Source organism: Rattus rattus, chromosome 8 (genome assembly GCF_011064425.1).
Source record: "Rattus rattus isolate New Zealand chromosome 8, Rrattus_CSIRO_v1, whole genome shotgun sequence".
Taxonomy (NCBI): Eukaryota; Metazoa; Chordata; class Mammalia; order Rodentia; family Muridae; genus Rattus; species Rattus rattus.
In genome coordinates, this window is record NC_046161.1 from 59,173,521 (window position 1) to 59,196,569 (window position 23,049).

The 23,049-nt window shown below is 40.3% G+C and overlaps 1 protein-coding gene and 1 non-coding gene across 2 annotated transcripts in view; one reads left to right on the forward strand and one right to left on the reverse strand.

Annotated features, from left to right (window-relative positions):
- Dennd4a (DENN domain containing 4A) overlaps positions 1–23,049 on the forward strand; it is a 107,459-nt gene that overhangs the window by 57,294 nt on the left and 27,116 nt on the right. The window contains exons 14-20 of the mRNA XM_032911013.1: positions 810–1,028; positions 1,927–2,072; positions 17,066–17,199; positions 18,863–18,998; positions 19,265–19,471; positions 19,560–19,688; positions 19,934–20,075. Of these exons, the coding sequence (XP_032766904.1) occupies positions 810–1,028; positions 1,927–2,072; positions 17,066–17,199; positions 18,863–18,998; positions 19,265–19,471; positions 19,560–19,688; positions 19,934–20,075 (1,113 nt within the window). The remainder of the gene's footprint in view (positions 1–809; positions 1,029–1,926; positions 2,073–17,065; positions 17,200–18,862; positions 18,999–19,264; positions 19,472–19,559; positions 19,689–19,933; positions 20,076–23,049) is intronic.
- Positions 15,058–15,185, reverse strand: LOC116908415. The gene has a single exon (XR_004388954.1). It is a non-coding gene; the product is annotated as a small nucleolar RNA SNORA17 (small nucleolar RNA).

The following is a 23,049-nucleotide window of genomic DNA, read 5'->3' on the forward strand; positions in this document are numbered from 1 at the left end:
GGTGGTTCACGATCATCTGTAATCCCAGTACTGGGAGATCCAACAGACCTGGTGCACATACAGGCATGCAGGCAAAATATACACATAGTAAAATAAATAAATCTTTGTAAAAATTATACTTACACTGACAAATAGTCCCTGATTTTTTTTTTTTTTTTTTTTTTTTTTTTTGTCTAAGAGTCCTCTTGTAAAATCAGACCATGCACCATTGGCAGGAATGCTTCTGAGGCAGTACCCCCTCCTCCACCTCCCATCAGTGTGCTCTCAGGTGCTCCTGCTATGGAGGGTGCTCCTGCTGATGGCTCCTGGGCTTCTCAACCCACCTGGGACAGAAGTGACCCAGCCATGCTCCTCTAACAAACTACTCATTACAGCCAACTGGCTCTATCAAGAGACTTTTTGGTTTTTAGTCCTTCTGTTTTTAATCCCGCAGGCATTTGGACTTTATGAAGAAAAGGGTCAAAATGAATGTGTCTTCTATGTTTCCAGTACTGTAGTTGTTAGGAACTTTCTTTGCTAGTGTGTTTATACACATACATACTCACACATGCACATGTAGTTATGTTAGAGCATGAACTTACTCTGATAATAGATTTACAGAAATAATTTTAGGTGTAAGTTAGATTAAATATGCTCAACAGAACCTAAAAGTGATAGAGAAGTTTTTCTTGGATTCACATACCACGAAGTGATGTAAATAGAAGAGTTGTGGTTATATGAGCAGTTTTGAAAAAAGATATATTTGCATTAAAATTAGCGTGAGCCTTATTTTTCATAGGCAAAATTTCAAACCCTGTATTTCTTCACAGTGCAGCAGAGACCAAGAGATGATGGACTAATGGACTTAGCAATGAATGACTATGATTTTAATTCCGGAAAGAGGTTGCACATGATAGATCTGGAAATCCAGGAGGCATTCTTGTTTTTCATGGCCTCTATTTTAAAAGGTTATAGATCATACTTAAGGCCAATAACAGAAGCCCCATCTGAGACAGCGACAGATGCAACCTCGCTGTTTGCCCTTCAAGGTGAGTGATCACGTAATGTTATAGCTTTCCCATTGTTAAGCTTAGACTTGTAACAAATCACTTGTTCCCTGAATTAGTTCATATTTAGCAAAGCATGCACCTGCTGTGAGGGCCGAGTGAGTGCCGGCTCTGTAGGGCAAGTTCTTCATTAACTGGAATCCTAAGGAGAACAGTTCTGTCTGAGAACTGCAGGACCTCTGGAGCACATTTAATTTCACTTTGTTGTGTCACATTTGTGTTGAGGAATCAATGGTCTCTGTTTTCAGGGCTGCCGGGAACCCCTGGGATGGTCACCTCCAGGCTTGAACAGCCTCATTTGTCTTATTCCAGTTTGCTTTACAAATACTATTTTCTGTCTATACTACAAGGGGGGGGGAGGGAAGTTGGGAAACCCATAGTTCAATTAATTGGTATCATGCTATATATTTACTTTCTCTTGTATTTAATATTTCAAAAGGAAATTAATCTAGTAAATATGTGCTTGGTGCCATGTAATGTTGAACATTTGGCATATATCAGTAAGCAAAAGACGTACTTCTTTCATAGAGCATGAAGTCAAGAAGATGAGCAATTAGAAGGTAATAGAGTGGGCGGATTCAGTTACAGCCTTAAATAGGGCAAGAGCCGTGCACAAGCAGCAGCTGCAGAGACTGAGGGAGATACACTAGTTTATGTCTGACTGTCAAGGCAGTGGCATAACTCACTGAAAGCTTGCCCCATCTGTGGGCCCCTTTTCTATGGCTTTTCCTAGTCCCCATTTATCAAAGAACTTAAGTTTTGTTTTGATTTTCAATAAAATAGTGAACAAAATAAGAATATAGATGATACTGTTGACCAAGTTTCTTTTAGCAGAAAATTTTCTGAATCTATTCTCACATTATCTATTTATACTGAATAGCTTTCTTAAGAAGCCGGGATCGATCACATCAAAAATTCTATAACATGATGACCAAAACACAAATGTTTATTCGCTTCATTGAGGAATGTTCTTTTGTCAGCGATAAAGATGCAAGCCTGGCCTTTTTTGATGACTGTGTGGATAAAGTAAGTAGTCGGCAGTAGTCGGCAGTGCCCTGGCTTATCTTATGGGACTGCTAAAATGTTATGTTATTGTTTCTATTTATAGCTTATAACCAAAATCCAAAATAATTTTCATACTTTACCACTTACAATGAGAGTTTGGGCAGCCTCCTAGAAATTACAGCACATACTTTTATTAAATTTTACTTTATTGTTAGTAGTAGCGTAAGTGCGTGTGTGCAGCTGAGCACATGTGAGCAGGGCAGAGAACAGTCTTGAACAGTTTGAGAGTCAGTCCTCTTCTACCATGGGTACCAGAGATGGAGTAAGGTTGTTACTAAGCCTGTGTGGCAGCACTTGTGTCTGCTAAGCCATCTTTCTTAAAGCGTATTTCTTTTTTTTTTTTTTTTGAACATTTTTTAAAAATCGGATTAATTATATACTTATGTATACGAGAGTGTGGGAGGCCAGAAGAGGGCATTGGATGCCCTGGAACTAGAATTATAGACCGTTCTTTGCTACCTGCTATAGATGCTGGGAACCAAACTCAGGTCCTCTGTAAAAGCAGTAAGTGCTTTTAACCACTGAGCTCTCTCTCCATCCCCAGAAGCACTCTTAAAGGTGTTTTGTAAGAATTTCTTAACAAGGTTAAGGTGCGGTTCCTAACCCTATCTTTGCACTTATAGAGGGGGACTTTTTCCCAAACACATGACCCTCTAGCATTGTGAGATACCACATGCTTAGATTAGAGGGCATAGCATACTAGACATCATATAACTATTTTTACAACTGAGAGTTAACTTTATACTTTATATTAATTCTACTTTAAATTCATACATGAAACTATTAATTTTCTGCTCAGTCCTTTTATTATTAGGTGAGATGGAGCTGGGTTCATGCTGGAAACAAAGGAAGCAGGAAAACAGTGGCCCCGAACACACTGTCTGTTCTTGAGTATGGTTAAGAAAGTTGAGTTGCCTAGAGGAGACACCTGAGCTACAGCCATGAGCAAAGAGCTTCCATTCAGAAATCTAGCTTGACACGGGACTCAGAACAAGAAGGAGAGAGCATCCTTCCTGGGGCAGACAGGTATCCTCAGGATATCAGAACTTAACAGGATGTGAGAAGTACAATGGGGAAGGCAGTGTGGAGCTCAGAGCCTACACAGGGTCAGCAGAGTGGGGGTTGGGCATAGCAAATGGGATGTTAGACTTTGACTTGGATGAAGGAGATGCCAGCATGGTAGGCATGGAATTCAGTGTGTGCAGGCTTGTCAGAATAGGGTGAAGAGGTCATCTGCATGGGAGCAGAGCACCAAGAGGGGAGGAGGTCACATAAAGGTAGGGGAGATGTTTACATAAGTAAATGTGTTCAAACTGATAAAGATTACCATGGTTAGGAAAGAGATCTACACATATAAACTTAGAGAGAAGTAGAACAAACTGAGGTGGGGGGTTGGAAGCACACTGTTGTATCTGTGTGCATACACATGTAATCTGTGGCTTTGTATATTAGAAGAACCTGGGAGTACCACACCTTAATACCAAAGAGGCAGAGACTTTGGCTTCTAAATAGCAAAAGGGATCAGGACTCTTTGGAGAAATGATTGGTTACAGATTTAGAGCAAAGAAAAGTCCTAGATAAACTCTAAACTACCCTGTATTGGGGAATAAAAAATTACCCTAAGGATGATAGAGGCATATAACATATATCTGATCTGAGGCAACTTAAGCATCAAATGTTAGTAACAAATTATTCTGTTGAATAAATGGGAAATCATGAGTCTATGCAGACATCAATTGATAATTCAAAGTCTGATAATAAACAAACTCTTTTTTTTTTTTTTTTTTGCTACACACGTACATATTTTATTTGGAAAATAGCTTGCCACTTAACAGTACAAAATTCACAATTTATATGAATTTCTAATGGTTTTCTGCCACATTGTATCACATATTCATAAAGTGTATGCATTACAGTAGCTATCATATCTTAGTTCAGTGGTTAGTCCTCAACTTACCTAATGCTATGATCCTTTAATACAAATCCCTCATGTTGTGGTGACCCCCCAAAAATAAAATCATTTTCATGGCTACTCTATAACTGTAATTTTGCTACTGTTATGACTCATAATGTAAACATCCAGTATGCAGGGAATCTGACCTATGACTCCTGTGAAAGGGTCATTTGACTCCCAACAGGGTTATGACCCACAGATTGAGAACCCCTGCCCTAGCTGTTTATGTCTGATTACCATCAAAAACTCTTCAACTTTAAAGATCACCCAAATTTTTGAAGTCTTGATCCAAGAAAGTGTTTGTGACTATGTGCAGTCATATGTAGTGTGTGTGTGTGTGTGTGTGTGTGTGTGTGTGTGTGTGTGTGTGTTTGCACATATACAGGCAGCGTTCTACTTGAGGTAGAAAGTGGAAGATTAAGGAGAAAGTCATTCAAGTGGATTGAAATCAGCAATAAAACGACCATTTTCCAATACTAAATGGACCTGAAATTTATCCTCCTGCATCTGTAGGTAAATGTCCTTATGTTCTTGAAACAATAAATCCCCATGAACTCCACATAAAGCTTTGCAGAGGTGAGATGTGAGGTGGCCTCCATCAGAATCCACTCAGTGCTTTGTTTGCGCACCTTTCAGTCTGAGTCTTTCCACATCCTGGCTCACGCTCCCGAGTCCTAGCCTGGGAAAGGTCAGAATGCAACCTGTTTCCCAGCCTTTGTCCCCTGGGTGGCTGCCAGGCTGTTGAAAATAACTGCTTTCAAGGTCCAGATTATGCCTCCATCTACTCAGTTTCAAATCAGCAAAACCTACAGCCATGCTGTGGCAGTTTCAGCCGGCACCTTTGCTTTTCTTTTTTTTTTTTTTTTTTTTTTTTTTGTGTTTTATATTTTTATTTTTTTTTTTTTTTTTTATTATTAACTTGAATATTTCTTATATACATTTCGAGTGTTATTCCCTTTCCCGGTTTCCGGGCAAACATCCCCCTCCCCCCTCCCCTTCCTTATGGGTGTTCCCCTCCCCACCCTCCCCCTATTGCCGCCCTCCCCCCAACTGTCTAGTTCACTGGGGGTTCAGTCTTAGCAGGACCCAGGGCTTCCTCTTCCACTGGTGCTCTTACTACGATATTCATTGCTACCTATGAGGTCAGAGTCCAGGGTCAGTCCATGTATAGTCTTTAGGTAGTGGCTTAGTCCCTGGAAGCTCTGGTTGCTTGGCATTGTTGTACATATGGGGTCTCGAGCCCCTTCAAGCTCTTCCAGTTCTTTCTCTGATTCCTTCAACGGGGGTCCTATTCTCAGTTCAGTGGTTTGCTGCTGACATTCGCCTCTGTATTTGTTGTATTCTGGCTGTGTCTCTCAGGAGCGATCTACACTTCTGCACTTCTTTGCTTCATCCATCTTATCTAATTGGGTGGCTGTATATATATGGGCCACATGTGGGGCAGGCTCTGAATGGGTGTCCCTTCAGTCTCTGTTTTAATCTTTGCCTCTCTCTTCCCTGCCAAGGGTATTCTTGTTCCTTTTTAAAGAAGGAGGAAGCATTCATTTTGATCATCCGTCTTGAGTTTCATTTGTTCTAGGCATCTAGGGTAATTCAGGCATTTGGGCTAATAGCCACTTATCAATGAGTGCATACCATGTATGTCTTTCTGTGATTGGGTTAGCTCACTCAGGATGATATTTTCCAGTTCCAACCATTTGCCTCTTAATTTCATAAAAAGTCGTTGTTTTTGATAGCTGAGTAATATTCCATTGTGTAGATGTACCACATTTTCTGTATCCATTCCTCTGTTGAAGGGCATCTGGGTTCTTTCCAGCTTCTGGCTATTATAAATAAGGCTGCATGAACATAGTGGAGCACGTGTCTTTTTTATATGTTGGGGCATCTTTTTGGGTATATGCCCAAGAGAGGTATAGCTGGATCCTCAGGCAGTTCAATGTCCAATTTTCTGAGGAACCTCCAGACTGATTTCCAGAATGGTTGTACCAGTCTGCAATCCCACCAACAATGGAGGAGTGTTCCTCTTTCTCCACATCCTCGCCAGCATTTGCTGTCACCTGAGTTTTTGATCTTAGCCATTCTCACTGGTGTGAGGTGAAATCTCAGGGTTGTTTTGATTTGCATTTCCCTGATGACTAAAGATGTTGAACATTTCTTTAGGTGTTTCTCAGCCATTCGGCATTCCACAGCTAAATTCTTTGTTTAGCTCTGAACCCCATTTTTAATAGGGTTATTTGTCTCCCTGCCTAACTTTTGAGTTCTTTGTATATTTTGGATATAAGGCCTCTATCTGTTGTAGGATTGGTAAAGATCTTTTCCCAATCTGTTGGTTGCCGTTTGTCCTAACCACAGTGTCCTTTGCCTTACAGAAGCTTTGCAGTTTTATGAGATCCCATTTGTCGATTCTTGATCTTAGAGCATAAGCCATTGGTGTTTTGTTCAGGAAATTTTTTCCAGTGCCCATATGTTCCAGATGCTTCCCTAGTTTTTCTTCTATTAGTTTGAGTGTGTCTGGTTTGATGTGGAGGTCCTTGATCCACTTGGACTTAAGCTTTGTAGAGGGTGATAAGCATGGATCGATCTGCATTCTTCTACATGTTGACCTCCAGTTGAACCAGCACCATTTGCTGAAAATGCTATCTTTTTTCCATTGGATGGATTTGGCTCCTTTGTCAAAAATCAAGTGACCATAGGTGTGTGGGTTCATTTCTGGGTCTTCAATTCAATAAACAAACTCTTAACATAGTTCACTGTACCTCCCTACAAAATAAATATGAATTGAACTGTATAATGGGAAAGTCTGACAGACACCACATTAAAATTAAGTGGCCAAAGTGGACACCATCAATAATAGAACAAAATATTATGTCCCTAAAAGATGATATCTTTGTTTCTTTTCCCATTGCTAGGACGAATACTCTGACAAAAGCTACTTAAGAAATGAAGGGGTTATTTTAGATCATAAGATCATGTCATGGAAGTCAAGGCATCAGGAGCTTGAGACATCTGCTCCATAGTCAGAAGACAAAAGCAATGAATGCGTGCATGCATTTTCAGCTTGCTTTCCCTTACATGGTCCAGGGTCCTCTGCCTAAGGAATGGTGCCACCCACAGTGGTGTGAGCCTTCCCTCCTTAATTAATCAAGACAATCACCACAGATATAACTAAAGCCTATCTTTCAGATGATTTTAGATTCTGTTAAGTTGAAAGTTGACACCAACCCTCACAATTCCATCCTCTGTCAATTTGTGAGCCACCTATTTGGGTTGTAGGAATTGAACTCCAGTCTCCAGTCCTCTGCAAAAGCTGATGAGCCATCTCTTCAGCACCATTTTTAATATTTTAATAAATATTTTAAGCATACCTTATAAAATAAAATATTGACAGAAATGGGAAGGTATATCTAAGTTTTTCTCTAGAGCCTTTATACAAAAATAATTGTGTGCATGAGAGACAGAGAAATAGAGAGGGAGAGGAGGGGGAGATGAAGATTGATTTATCCATGTGGTACCAAGTCCACTGGTTATATGTATATACATCCTTTATGAACAGTGACATGCATTTGTATAATGTTATTTCCATACCAGGCTAACGGAATCATATGAGACCAAATTAGTGGCCAGGACTTAGCTAGTGACACACAGCAATGAATTAGCCCACTTGGGAGCACTGAGCGAGGTGGCAAGACTCTAAGTTTTAAAAGGAGAATTCTTATAGTGTGTCTTCTTGATGTGTTCACTGTTTTATTCACAAGTCTGTGTTTTAGTTAAATAAAAACTAGTGTCACATAGTCTAATGAGACACTTATTAACATTGTAAGCTGCACAAGACTTGTAATTTTACTCCATCTCTCGGACATCCTGTCCTAAGGAAATCTCCTGGTAGTAAATACTTTAGATTGTCTAGGTATTTCTGAAGGTTACTTATATATGTGATGGGAGTCAATATAGTAGATGATTTGAACAATTCATTTTAAAATATGAATTCCAGGAGAGTGAGAGATGGCTCGATGGTAAGAGCACTTGCCACTCTTGCAAAGGACCTGCGTTCACATCCCAGCATTCTTTTTGTAACCGATTTGTAGCAATGAGTTTTTAGCTGCACTGTTTTGTGCTCCAGGCAGGTTGCACACTTCCAGCCACACACCCAGGAACTCTTTGGGTTTGTGAATGGAAGACACACACCAGTTAATTTTAAAATACCTTGGCTACCTCAAAGGCTGGACACTCCTAAACCATCCCCTGCTATCCCAGGCCCAATCGGAGAAGTGGCCAGTGGCCTCCCACCTGAATTCTTACATGACTCATTGGCTTTATCTCCTACAACTCTAAATCTGATCTGTCTCCCACCGCATCATGGCCATCCTCTGTCTATTCTTCTCTCCCTTCCCTAGCCCATGCAAATCTAAGGGTCCCCATTAGCAACTGGCATCTTTATTGATCAACCAAAAACCAATAGGGGACAAAGACCTTCAGCAGTTGGACACACAGATTCCTGATTAAATTGTAGCTTTAGAAACAATTCCCAACACCTCTTTAAGAAGTCAGGATCCTATGGAAGATTTCTTATATACATACGTTGAACTACTTGAAGATTTTACTGACAAAGCAGAAAATCAAAGCTAAGAAGTATGGTGCAGGTATAGATTAGTAACAAAGCTAAGCAAAAATGAACTAATGAAACCCTGAGAATTAGTATAATAAACCATAGTTATTTGTATTTGTTTCGTTATAATTCAAGGGACACTTTATTGGAGAAAATAAAATATCACAAGACCTAACATGTATTTGACTAAGCTTCATGTGTAAAGTTGGAGCAGAAGTTAGTTGTCTCTGGAGTTACAGTGTTAAATAGTGTTCCCGCCTTTCGTAGTCCTGTACCCCATAAGAACACTGAACACAAAAACTCAATAAATAATTTTAATCTGCAAGCATTTTCAGAATGTTTTATTACACTTTGAGAATAATTATGTATAGACTGTTCCTTAGTTGGGTAAGTTTGAACTCATTTTTTTAAGTGAACAAATCCCCTGACCTCTGAAAGTCTAACAATGGGAAATAAATACATGAGATACATATTAGCTCCCCCACTAACCATGCCTGTGCTTGAATACAAATTAGACGTACGCCTCTTTTGACCTTAGCATATTCAAACTGGAAACACTTGAGTTCATTTTGAAATGAAAAATGAGTAATACTGAATAGAAATAATAGCAACATAAGAATTATTTGCATTTCATTTGTGACTAATTTAAGAACCATGTGTCCTTGTTCTTCACGTGATTATATTTTAAACCCATGCAGTCTGCTCCTGTAGGAAGGGACCCAGCCGCAGGCAGTCTGTAGTGGATCATTGCTGGGAGGCTTTTCTGCTTTTCAAGTCCTCATTTGCAGCATGTCCTGAGCACATCAGTGTCTTCTGGGAGGATATAAAGGGAATATGAAAATATCTTAATTTTATTCTGCATGAGGTTGGATCTATTTTTCTCTCATTGATACACTGTGCTTTCCAAAGACAGAGAAAGATGTCTAGGTGACAAATGTAAGATTTGTGACATTGCTATATTTACAATTCAATGCAAAATTTTAGACATACAGTTAAAGGACAATATCTTTGCCAAGGTATTGAATCTGTGGGTGAGTTTCAAACTGTATTTGATTTTGTAGTGCAGAGAAATACAGTTACACTACTTTTGTTCTCAGCCTAACACTGATTCATCTGGAAACTTAAGAATGAAATTCTCTTCAGTACATCAACTTGTCCATTTACGTTTTAAAAGTTCTTACTGTAATGTTCTATCTTAATTGTTTTAGTATGAACTGACTGCTTTCTAGTCTGTCATCTAGACTTTTCCTCCTCCAGCACCTTGGTTTATTGTATTAACCTCTTGCTGGAGTTGAACGGCCCACTTTGAGCCTGTGCTTCAGTAACTGCTGACTCAGTATATTTATTTCCCTGTTACTGTGAAGCTGTCTGAAAATATCTTCTCCTCTTCCCCTTGATCGCCAATTTAGTTGAATTGGTATTTGAAATTCGTTGCTGCCCTGTCTTTTACCACTCTGTGAGATACTGGCAAAAAGTCTACTGTCATCTTGACTTCTAGACTTTTGTGTCTGATCTCTTTCTTTTTCAGGGCGCCTCTAAGATCTTCAATATCCTGGAATCTCAGGAAATATGGAACAGTGCCTTATGTTGGCATTTATTTATTCAGAGAATGGATGTGTGTGGATCCTTTCAATTTGGGAATTCACTTCCTTCACGTCTAGAATTTTTTTCTTTATTTCTTTCATTCTGCTCTCCCTCTAAATTTGTATTATTTGAATATTGGCCCTCCAAACCTGATCCTCATAATTTTTCCCTTTACATCTTCTACTTTTTAAAAATGTATATTGGGATTATAGTATAGTTACAGCTCTTCCCCCTTCCCTTTCCTCCAAACCCTTCCATGTATATCTCCTGCCTTCTTTCAAATTTATGTCCTATTTTTCTTTAATTATTGGGGATAGGGTGGAGTGTATGCATGCGTATGTGTTCCTAAATACATAATTACAACCTGCTCAGTCCGTATAATGTCAATTGTATGCACATGTTTTCAGGACTGACCAGTTGGTAGTGGATAACTAATGCATCAGGGTTCTTTCCTAGGGGAGGCTGTCTGTCCCACCTCAGCTCTTTAGTTGTCTGTAGTTCTTTGTCTGGGCTTGGGACTTCATGAACTTCCCCTTCCTTCCACTTTATCATGTCTATTGGTAGTGTCCATGTTCCAGTCATGTTTAGGAAGCCATGTTGGTAAGATTTCAGTCATGGGTGTAGCTTCTGACATTTCTAGGAGACAGTCTCACAACAAGTTCTCTGTTCCTCTGGCTTGTACAGTCTTCTACCCTCTCTTTCACAATGATCTCTGAGCCTCACTTACTTGCACAAGTTGTGTTGTAGATGTATCAGTCGGGACGAGGCTTCTCATCTCGGCATTTGATCAGGTGTGATTTTTCCATAATGCTCTCTGACTGTTGAAAAGATAGGTTTCTTTGATAGGAGTTGAAAACTACACTTACTGTGGGTGAAAGTACTAACATTTAGAAAGTAGTTAGGGATTGTGCTGTTTTAATAATGTGGAGTTTGTAGGTTCTCTGCCAAGATTCATGAACTTCACCAACCCTGGGCGGTTGGCTAAGTGTCCAGTACCAGGTATAATTTCCATCATATTGAACATATCTTAATTCCAATTTGAAAGCTGTTGGTTCCTGCTAAGATAGATATACATGCTAAGATATGCATGTGATTATTGCAGCCTTCCTGCTGTCTTGAATGCTGCTCATTCTTGGGTTCATAAGTGCCATAGCTGAATTGGGCTGTTGAGTTTTTTTCTCTCCTGTAGAAGCCTGCATGGAGCTCTCAGGTACTGTGGTTGTTAGTCCTCAGAGAGGAGGCTCTCAGGTACTGTGGTTGTTAGTCCTCAGAGAGGAGGCTCTCAGGTACTGTGGTTGTTAGTCCTCAGAGAGGAGGCTTTCTCAGGTACTGTGGTTGTTAGTCCCCAGAGAGGAGGCTCTCGGGTACTGTGGTTGTTAGTCCTCAGAGAGGAGGCTTTCTCAGGTACTGTGGTTGTTAGTCTTCAGAGAGGAGGCTCTCGGGTACTGTGGTTGTTAGTCCTCAGAGAGGAGGCTCTCAGGTACTGTGGTTGTTAGTCCTCAGAGAGGAGGCTTTCTCAGGTACTGTGGTTGTTAGTCCTCAGAGAGGAGGCTCTCGGGTACTGTGGTTGTTAGTCCCCAGAGAGGAGGCTCTCAGGTACTGTGGTTGTTAGTCCTCAGAGAGGAGGCTCTCAGGTTGTATCCAGCTGTAGGCTTCTGGCACCTCTGCCCAAAGAGTCCTCAGCAATTGAGACTTACCTTCTACCTCTGGAGGACATCTATGGCAATAACAACTAGTTGTCTATAATATTTTGTGAGTCTCTTAGACAGCCCTGACCAACAGCTCAAAGGAAGACATCTCATACCTGGTGTTGGAATTTTTGTTCCACAGTTTGTGGCTCTGGGAGGAGCATTGTCAGCCTATATTGGAAATTTTCATTTAAACTACGTGTGCATATTTATAAATCAGCTTAAATGTATTATAGGTATTTTTATGTGAAGAGTCAATAGTATGATTCCTTATGAGCCATTCAGGTATCCATACTGTTACTTAATACTCTGCCCTCCTTCTCTATTTCCCCTTCCCTGATTAGAGTCTCCCCTTTCCTACTTCCCCCTCCAGTTCACTCATGCCCTGAGAGTCTCCTCTTTATTGTCCTATCCTTCCACCCTATCTTTCAGCTTTTTGACTGATTTCTTCAATTTCATTTGTCATTCATTATAATATTCTTTTATTTCTGGTGTTGTGTTTGCACTTCCCATACAAACATACTGAATGTTTCTTTTTTATGTGATATCTTGTTCTTGCTTCCTGATTGTAGACTTATTTGTTGTAGTTGTTTTTAAGGTTTCTTCTCTCTGGTTTTCTTCCCTTCTGAGTACCTCAGCTCCCCTATTGTCTATAAATATAGTCTTTTGATTCACCCTGGAAAACAAAACAACAAAGGCTTAGCCTTCTCCCAGCATTGGTGAGAGGTAATGTTCTAACTCCTGAGTTGTGCCATGGATCTGGGAGACCTTAAATGAGGGTGCTAATGTTCTTGCTTCAGTTTCACTTTTATTCCAACTCCAAGGGCATTGTTGTGTGTTGTGTGTGTTTGTTTGTCCATAGTGTCTGTGTGTGTGTGTGTGTGATATATGTATGTTTGTGTATGTCCATGGTGTGTGTCATCATCAGTAGCTTTGTTTTTTGTTCCCTACCTTTTTAAAAACATATAGTTTTCTTTTTTATCATTTTTATTAGTTCTTTGAGAATTGCCTACCATGTATTTTAATCATTATTAACTCTTCTTCCTCAACTCCTTGAAGATTAACCCCCTTCCCTACCCACTCAATTTTGCATCCCTCTTTGTTTTTAACGCATCGAATACAGTTAGTGCTGCCCATACACTTGGTTGTGTGGCCTCCCACTAGAGTACAGCAGAACTCTTCTGCCTGTGTTTTTTTCAGGCGGCAGCTCTTGCTGGACTAGGGACCCTCCTGTCACACTCCTCCAGCACTAGGGTTATGGACGGATGCATGGTACCACATCCTCTTGCTTATGTGACAGGCAGGTGACTCACTGAGCTGTTAACCCAGCCCACACAGCCCATTTTATGACTGATTTATCCAAAGCACTAAACAGCTTGTATGTAGGCATCCTCCTGCTTCCTTTCTTCAGTGCCTGGTCAATGTTTGAACCCCAGTTCTGCTGTTGTCTCCCTCCGGTTCATTTTCTCTTGGTTTTTTATTGGTTCTTTGTGAATTTCACATCATGCACCTCAGAACTACTCATATCCCTTCTGTTCCTACCCTCCACCCTTGCAACCTTCCCATCAACAGAGAAAAAATTCTTGTTGTGGAAGCTGTAGTATGTCACAGTGTGTCCCACAGTATATCCTTTGTCTATGCTTCTTCGCTTGCAAATGTTTATTGCAATGTCTAGTACAAGGCCTCTAGCTTCTGCTACTCTATCAATACTGGAACCTCACTGGGACACCACTTTAATATCCTGCTGTCATGGAGATCCTGTAGTTTTGGATCTGTAGGACCAGCCTCTTCATGCCCTCCAACATGTTGTTCATAGATGGGGTAGATATTGGGATGGCCAATTCAAAACCCTGGATCTGGGCCTGAGAGATATCTGAGCTGTTCAACCTGCCTGTTCTCCTGCTCCCATGCCCTCAGGGATAGCTCACTAACAACCCTCACAACCAGGGATAGCTCTACTCTGCTGCTCAGGCTAGTACAGGGCCCACTAGGGACAGGGACAGTTTTCTACTATCATGACTCTGAGGCCAGCTCTCCTGTCTGCCATAGGTGTTGACAGACAAGGAAGGGGGAAGGGACGTCACTCCTTCATCCATGCCACCCACTGCACAGCAGACAAGTAGGACCAGCTCTCCATCATGTGCCCTTGAAGCTGGCTTACCTGCAACCCTGACGTTCACCCAGTTTAGGTGCAGAACCTGCTCTCTCTAGTGCTGCAGCAGGTGAGGGGTAGGGCCAGCTCTCCAGCTCTCATGACCCCATCAGAGCCAGCTTTCCCTCCTGTCACAGGTGGCAAGGGCAAAAGGGAGAGAAGGGGAATTTCTCCCTGATCCATGCCACCATCCATGCCATGGCACAGGCGACAGGTGGCAGGGCCGGCTCTCCAGCACTCATATCCTCAAGGCAGCTCACCCACAACTTCCACAATGTGTGGGTCATACTACAGCTGATTGGGGGGCAGTTCTCCTGCTTTCAGGCCACCCTAGACTGAGTTCTTTCTTGATGCCCAGGCAAGGGGTGGGGCTAGTTCTGCACAATCTTCAGACATCATCGTGTTCCCAGGCAGAAGACCAGACCAGGGATAACAGGGCCTGCTACTTCAGAGCCACAGCTCCAAACCTGGTCCCTGGTAGCAACACAGGCCAGGACCCCACCATGGTTCCAGATAGCATCAATGGCTGCTCACAAAATCCGGCTGTTTTACTAACCTATAGTTTCCAGTTCTGTCTCTCTTCATTTTACCCACATCCTCTGTTTCTCTTTCTCTTCTGTTTCTCTACCACTTACTTGCTCCTCTTAGTGGTGACCAGGGTCTCTGGGGTCCTCTCAGGAGTGCTGTGCCCCACTTATGCATTATGGCACTGGGCAGGGGTCATCTGGGCATGGTCTGCCCCCAGCACCTGGGCAGTGCCAGACTGGTGGTCATCTCAGGCTAGCTCCCTGTCAGGGCTCCATGGCACCAGTCTAGGGGTCATCTCCAGCTGGCTCCTCACCCAGGGCTGGGTCCTAAGCAAGGGGTGTTTGTTTAGACTCACTCCCTGTCCTGGGAGTCTGACTGGGCCTGCACAGCACCTAGCTGGTTGTCCTGTCAGGCTTACCCCACCCCTACCCCCAAGAGTTAGGCTACTAATCTTTTATGTTCACAAGTCAGAACCCTGAGCATAGACATATCCTCTTCCTCTCTGCCACCTACTGATGCACATGTGACATAGCAGCCGTCCCTGCACCGTCTCTGGAGTAGGCTGTCTTGGTCTCTTATTTCTAACCTCCTTGTTGTTCTCATGGGACTTTAAGAAGCAGTGAAGGTAGGGGTTGGGGATTTAGCTCAGTGGTGAGAGCACTTGCCTAGGAAGCAAAAGGCCCTGGGTTGGGTCCCCAGCTCGAAAAAAAAAAAAAAAAAAAAAAAAAGAAGCAGTGAAGGTGGGGGCTAGAGAGATGGCTCAGTGATTAAGAGCGCTGACTGTTCTTCCAGAGGTCCTGAATTCAAATCCCAGCAACCACATGGTGGCTTACAACCATCTTTAATGAGATCTGATACCCTTTTCTGGTAGTGTCTGAAAACAGCGACAGTGTACTTACATATAATAAATAAATCTTAAAAAAAAAAGAAGCAGTGAAGTTACTGTACATGTTTTATTCAGGCAGAAAGCTATAGAATTATCAATTTTCATTATTGGTAACTATACTTAACTGGTGAATTCCAGCTTCTTTATTTACCCATTGTTTGACACATGTATTACTTGTCAGTTGCTTTTGCAAACCTATAAAAACACTGTTAGCACTGATGGGTGTTTTTTTCACATTCTGTTATTTTCTTAAAATAAAAACAAAGTAGAAACATTTGAACATGTCTTGCTTTCTAAAAATAACCATACCAGGCCAGCTTTGTAATTTAGTAGAAGGTTGGGTGCCTACACGGTGTAGAACGCTGGTTGAGTCCTCAGCACCACACAAGTAGTGTTGAGTGCTGGTAGGGCACATGCTCCTCTGGCTTACTGTACTCATTGTGTCCTTGCTGGAGTCAGTATAGATCTCCTCCCAGGCTGCAGAAAGGAGCTCGAGGACAAGTCTATTAGTGTTTGGGAGAAAGGCAGTGAGGACAAGCAGTCTGTAAGTGTTGGAAGCTGTGGGTGGGTGGGGGAGGGGAGAGAGGAGACAAAGCCACGCCTTGTGAGTGGAATCTGGGAAAGGGGTCTGCACATCAGTGGAAGTCGGCAAAGAAGCAGCATATCAGAGGGGCGGAGACTCCAAAGGAGGGTAAGAAGCCCAGAGGGTCAGAAAAAGCATGCCAAAAGAAAATGATAAAAAGGAAAGTTAAAAGTTATATTTTCCTGAGTTAGAATTCAGAGAAACAGGCAGACTCAGCAAGGCTTCCATATGGGAGGCTCCATACACAGCAGCCTGAAAAGTCTTTCTGACAAGCTGAAAATAGAAAGTTAGCTGCTTCTATACAGATTTTTAAATATCCTCCAACAGGATGGAAATCAGTGTTCTAACAATAATTACTTTGTTTTTCAAAAATTAAGTAACACTAATACTCATCACTTTAATTGGAAAATAAATAATATAGAGAATAATATAAAGTAATTCTAGTGATGCTGTCACTCACATTTAACATTTTGAAAATCCTGGGTATGTGTGTTTGGGAGGAATAACATAATAAAAAAATCTATATGACAAAACATAATCACCCTCCATTAAAAAGTTAGGAATAGGGGTTGGGATTTAGCTCAGTGGTAGGCGCTTGCCTATGCGCAAAGCCCTGGGTTAGGTCCCCAGCTCTGAAAAAAAGAAAAAAAAAAAGTTAGGAATAGAGAACTGGGCCTGGTGACACAAACCTTTAATCCCAGTTCTGGGGAGGCAGAGGCAGGCAAATTCTGTGAGCTCCAGCCTGGGCTATGTAGGCGATGCTGTCTCAAAATAAGTAAATAAATACAATTAAAACAAAGATATGGATACACATAAAGTTAGAAATAGGGCCACCAAGATGGCTCAACAGGTCAGGGCACTTTTTAAGGTAGTTCTTTAGTAGGTCTTGATGGAAATGGGGTATTTAACCGTTCCCCTGTGAATGAATCTTTGCCTGACCAATATGGCTTTTAAATGCATTCTAAAACTCCAGGTGGATACGGACAAAAGTGGTGAAGTTCGACTTATAGAACTGGATGCGTCTTTCAAAAGTGAACATACTGTCTTTGTGACACCGCCCGAGATCCCCCAGCTGCCCAACGGGGAAGAGCCGCCATTGCAGTACAGGTACTCAGGGAGTGATCGACAAGGAAGCAGTCTCATTGGTGCCATGGAAGTCTCATTGGCTTCCTAAGGACTGTGATATTTTCAAAAATGCAAACTTAAAGATCTCTAATTTTTAGGTTGTAAGCAGGCCTATCCCACATCCATTAAGTTTTGAGGCATAGATAGAAAAAAAAATCTGATTTTGTTTTTTTTTTGAGATAGGGTTTCTATGAAATAAATTTTTCATAAGCTTGGGTAGATCTCTAATTGTATTTAAGTATGCCTGTCAGTACTTGTTAATTTAGAGCAGACAACACTCGCTTGTAGCACTTTATTATAGAATTTTGATTTTTATTTTTCACTAAAAGCAGTTTCTTCACTCCTGCTCCGTCTTTATGACCACACACACACATTGATTAATGTAGCTGACTTACAAAGAGATAATAAATGTAATTTAGGTTCATTTTCTATTGCCTTAATTTGTGTGCCACACAATTTTAAGCTACTATGTTTTACAGATTTTTAAGACATGAAATTTTAGGGGTTGGGGATTTAGCTCAGTGGTAGAGCACTTGCCTAGGAAGCGCAAGGCCCTGGGTTCGGTCCCCAGCTCTGGAAAAAAAAAAAAAAAAAGAACCAAAAAAAAAAAAAAAGGACATGAAATTTTAGACTTGTTGACATCAGCTGTTGTTAATTTAGGAATTTTGTAAGAGACTGCTGAGAGATTGCTAGATAGACTTGAACAATGTGCCATCCCTGCATTCGAGTCTCTCAGAGAAGCCAGGGAAGTCCTGGGTCCAGTAAGATAAGAGCCATGGGACACAGTTGTCACCTTGTTTCCAGTGCTATCTACTTGTACTTTTATCTAAGGCTATATTTCCTCTTATTTTAAATTGTTCTTATTCTTCTATAACACTTTATTTAAAGATTCTAGTTCTATTTCATATCCATAATTCATTGAATCACAGTTTGTTTTTCTTTCTTCCAAAAGTGAGGTCCTAAACTCCTTAGCAAACCTGATAAGCCAACCAGACAGTGTGAGAGTCTGGCCCCGTGTGCTGAGCGAGCGGTCACACCTACACTGCTCTTTCCATCCTTTTAAGAGACAGTATGAATTATAAAAATGAAAAATTATATAAATATATGTGTGTATATATATATATATATGTGGGTTTTTGAGACAGAGTTTCTCTATGTAGCTCTGACTTTCTTGGAACTCACTCTGTAGACCAGGCTGGCCTCAAACTCAGAGATCCTCTTGCCTCTGCTTCTCAAGTGTTGAGAGTAAAGGTGTGTGTGCCACAATCCCCAGCAGATATCTTAATGCAAAGCAACATCATCGCTGGCTGTCTTGTCTGACAAAATATTATTTTGTGATCCCCTTACCACCACCAACATGTGCAAAAATACTAGCTACTTATTTATATGAACACTAATTTTAAAAAGCTCGCTGCAGTTGCTTTGGGATTTGATATCAAGGTCATTAAAATGTGTTTCCTCTTTTATTTCCAGATATATTGAGTCTATATTTATAAAAATAGCAATACTTATTTGTTGATTATATTTTATAATCTGATAGAGAATTATAGTTAAATTCTAAGTTAATACATTGTTTGGTCATAATTCTTCTAGCTAGTAGCAATCTATTTGTGGTTGAAAGGCAATTTCTTCTTCTCTGAAACAGCTATAATGGATTCCCAGTTCTCCGGAACAATTTATTTGAGAGGCCTGAAGGATTTCTACAAGCAAGAAAGAACAAACTACCGTCAAAACCAAGCAGTCCTGGCAGTCCTTCTCCCATGTTCAGAAGAACAAAGCAGGTGATTGAAACTGTGCTGCTCATGTAATAAAATATCAGACCAGAAGTGCATCCGATGGTCATCTCCCCTTGATAACCTTTACCACATCTACCTTTGGTGCCTGATGCTCTGAATGTAGTTTGTAGTACTCAGACCTAACACTTTATTTTATATATCATACGACACAAACCCAAGAGGAGACTTTAAAATATATTCGTTGTCGACAAGTTTAACAAAAACGTTCACCATTCAGATTAATAAGGATTCTACCTTGGATTTCTCTCTAGGAAATCAAATCAGCCCATAAGATTGCAAAGAGGTATTCCTCTATCCCTCAGATGTGGTCGCGGTGTCTGCTCCGTCACTGTTATGGATTGTGGTTTATTTGTCTCCCAGCTTATGTGAAGGTTTGTCATTCCAAAGTCAGGGCTCTGAAAACAGCGTATGATGTACTTAAGAAAATGCAGCTGAAGAAGATGGATCCACCTGATGAGGTAATAACGTGGTCCCAGATGTGTTGTTAATGTAGATGCCTGTGCAGACACGTGTTTTTGTCTCTACACCTCTCAACTTGTGTTGCAGGTATGCTACCGCATTCTCATGCAGCTCTGTGGACAGTACGACCAGCCTGTGCTTGCAGTTCGAGTGCTTTTTGAAATGCAGAAAGCTGGTATTGACCCCAATGCAATCACTTATGGGTACTACAATAAGGTAATTGTTTGGATTTAATGAGGAAAAATATGTTTTTGTCATTGTACAACATTAAATTAGTAGCAAAAAATAATCAGGGGCTACTGGTATTTATTTTAGAATGTTCAGAATTTATTTTATAAATTAAGACTTTTGTTTTCTAATGTGTTAGCAATCTACTTTTATCATCTTTAGCTCGATTCAGAAGCCAGTGTATGTTTACTTATGAAAATTGTTTTACTAATTCTGAATTTTTAAATGACTAGGCTGTTTTGGAAAGTACATGGCCTTCAAGAAGTCGTAGTGGCTATTTCCTCTGGACAAAAATAAGAAATGTTGTTTTAGGAGTTGCACAGTTCAAAAGAGCTTTAAAGAAACATCCACACTTACCACAGACAGCGCTCTCAGGTAATTAAAGAGTTATAAGGTATGCGCATGGTTTGCATTTTTTCAAAACTAACTGGTTAAAGTTTATATTCTTAGAAAATTCTAAGTTCTTAAAATACTGAATATTTGGGATGGTGAGATAACTCAGTGGTTAAGAACACTGGCTGCTCCTCTAAAGGTCCTGAGTTCAGTTCTGAGCACCACATGTGGGACATGATACCCTCTTCTGGCATGCAGGTGTACATGCAGAGTGCTTAGACATTTAAAAACAAACAAAAAACATAAAAAATACTGGATATTTTCTAGGTTTTATGCCAGCCAGCAACTTTTTAATAAAAATTAACAATTATACACAGTGCCTGGTTCTGGAAGCCTTGTGAATTCAGAAGGTTTTAGAAGTTCAGTGTTTGTTAATGTGTAATGAACTACATGGGAGGCAGGAACCAAGCCACTCCAGTTCCATGTAGAACACACAACCTTATGTTCATTTTATTTTGTGTCTATGATGTGTCTAAGACTTGCTATGATCTACCATATGAGGTCATCTTTGGAATTTTCCACTGGTGGTATCCTGTTGGTAAATTAGTTTTAGGTTTCAGGTTTTCAGATTAAGGAAATTCTACCTGTATTAGACAATTCTTCCCATTTTAGAAACATATTAGATTCCTTTCTCCAGTTGTTAAATTATCAATGTTTAGTGATCTTGTTTTAGTAGTCATAAATAACTCACAATAGATTCTGTGTTATAGCTGAATTTTGCTGAGTATGTGGCACTTTCCCCTTGGTTCCATAGTAGGTTATTAGCTTTAACAGCAAACTCTGCAGTGTCACACTGGTACTTCCAAAATGCTGTGAAACTAGGTTTTTAAGCAGATGGCAGTGACAGATGCTGTCAGTCATGAGAGCGTGGATAGTGGCCTTGGCACACACCTTGTAGAGCATGCACCTTTTGTGTACTTCTGTATACATTTATTATAGTACATTTTAAAACTATACTTGCAGGGTTGGGGATTTAGCTCAGTGGTAGAGCGCTTGCCTAGGAAGCGCAAGGCCCTGGGTTCGGTCCCCAGCTCCGAAAAAAAGAACCCCAAAAAAAAAAAAAAACTATACTTGCTACTCTGTTTTTACTTTGTTTTCAATGACATTTTTGACTGTCACGTTTTGATTTTCTGTTAGGCACTTGACATTAAATTTAATGGCTACATGTAGCTTTCTTCATTATTTATTGGAGGGATTCAAAGTACTTAATTCAAGTATTTAGTTCATGATAATACAGGTAGCTCTAAGTAGCCACAATTTCTTTACCATTTCAAGGCTGCCTTTTTTTAGGGCAAAGGATCAAATTTATACATGCTGGGCAAGGGCTCTGCCAATGAGCTGTTCTTCCAGCCCCTTGGCATGTTATTTTCATGGACAGATTTTCTTCTTAAGAAATCCTATCTATGGGTCTGAGTAAAGAGTATTACACCAATTCCCTGATTTTAACATTATGCCGTGGTCATGTAGGGTTTGGTTAGGAGAAAATGGGTAAAGACTACCACCAAGAACTTTCTCTAAAATGTTAATTTTTGCAACTTTTAAATTAAACATTTTTTGGGCTGGAGAGATGGCTCAGCAGTTAAGAGCATTGACTGCTCTTCCAGAGGTCCTGAGTTCAAATCCCAGCAACCACATGGTGGCTCACAAACATCTGTAATGGGATTTGATGCCCTCTTCTGGTGTGTCTGAAGATAGCTATAGTGAACTCATATACATAAAAGAAAAATCTTTTTTAAAAATTAAACCTTTTTAAAAGAAAAGGTTTCAATTTAAATGCAGAAGTCCTAGCAGTGACTGTGACATCACTTTCACTGATACACAGGACTCGCACATAAGGGCAGGCACTGTGGTTCTGTGATAAAGGCACTTTTTGCTACACCCAGTGACCTGACTTCCACATCCCCAGCACCCACATGGAAAGAGAGGACCCACTCTTGCAAACTATCCTCTGTCTTCTACTTGTCTGGAAGTTCACAAACATGTCCATACACACGTGCAATACAAGTAAGGACTTTCACAAGCATGAAAGCAGTAGTATTAAACCCACTAAGTTCTTGCAGAATTGTGACTTTTCATTATTTAAAAACACAGGTGACTTTTAGTATATTATGAACTTGAACTCTTAATGGACAGAAACTTAAAAAAAAACATAAAATATGAAGAGTGCTATTTCTAAAAACAGCAATATTATTTCAGCCTCTTTCATTTTAAGTCTACTTTTAAGACTAATAAATGTGAGCTGGTTGTGCTAAAATGTAGCACATTAATTTCTCCTTAACTGATTTTATTCTTGATTCTGCCGTGTGAATTTAATCAGTTGTGGAAGTTGGTCTCAGGCTTAGTTCCTTAAAATGAAGAGATCTTAAAATGAAAAGTTTGCCTTTTTTTTTAAAAAGGCTGACTCAGAATACTGTGAAATCTAACAAAAATATCTTTAAAATTTTCAGTTTGTGATTTCTTTGGAAATAAGACCTGAAAGGTCCTTTAAGCAAAACAACTAGATTAATATCAAAGACATAATAGTAAGTTCCTAAGTGATATAACCTCTTTAGAATTTTTTGCAAGTTTACAAAACTTTTATTTTTATTCTTATAAACATAGCATTGTTTTATAAATCTGGAAACTGGAAGTTCATACAAAAACAGTAAGTTATTTAAAATCACACATTGCCACACATCACCTGCCACTCAAAGCCTTAGCTTTTTGTGGGGTGCTGGGGACAGGGTTGTTCTGAGACAGAGTTTCTCTGCCTTGGCTGTTCTGGAACTCACAGACCCTGCCTCTGCCTCACCAGGCCCAGCATTTTAAGAGTAATTTTAACACACTGTATTTTCTCACTCCTATGTATTTGTACTAAGGTATGGTTCTATAACTGTTTGGTTCAGTTTTAAGAAAAATTATTTGTCAATGAAGTTAAAGGAACCTGACTTTGTGGTAGAATCATTAGACATTGAAT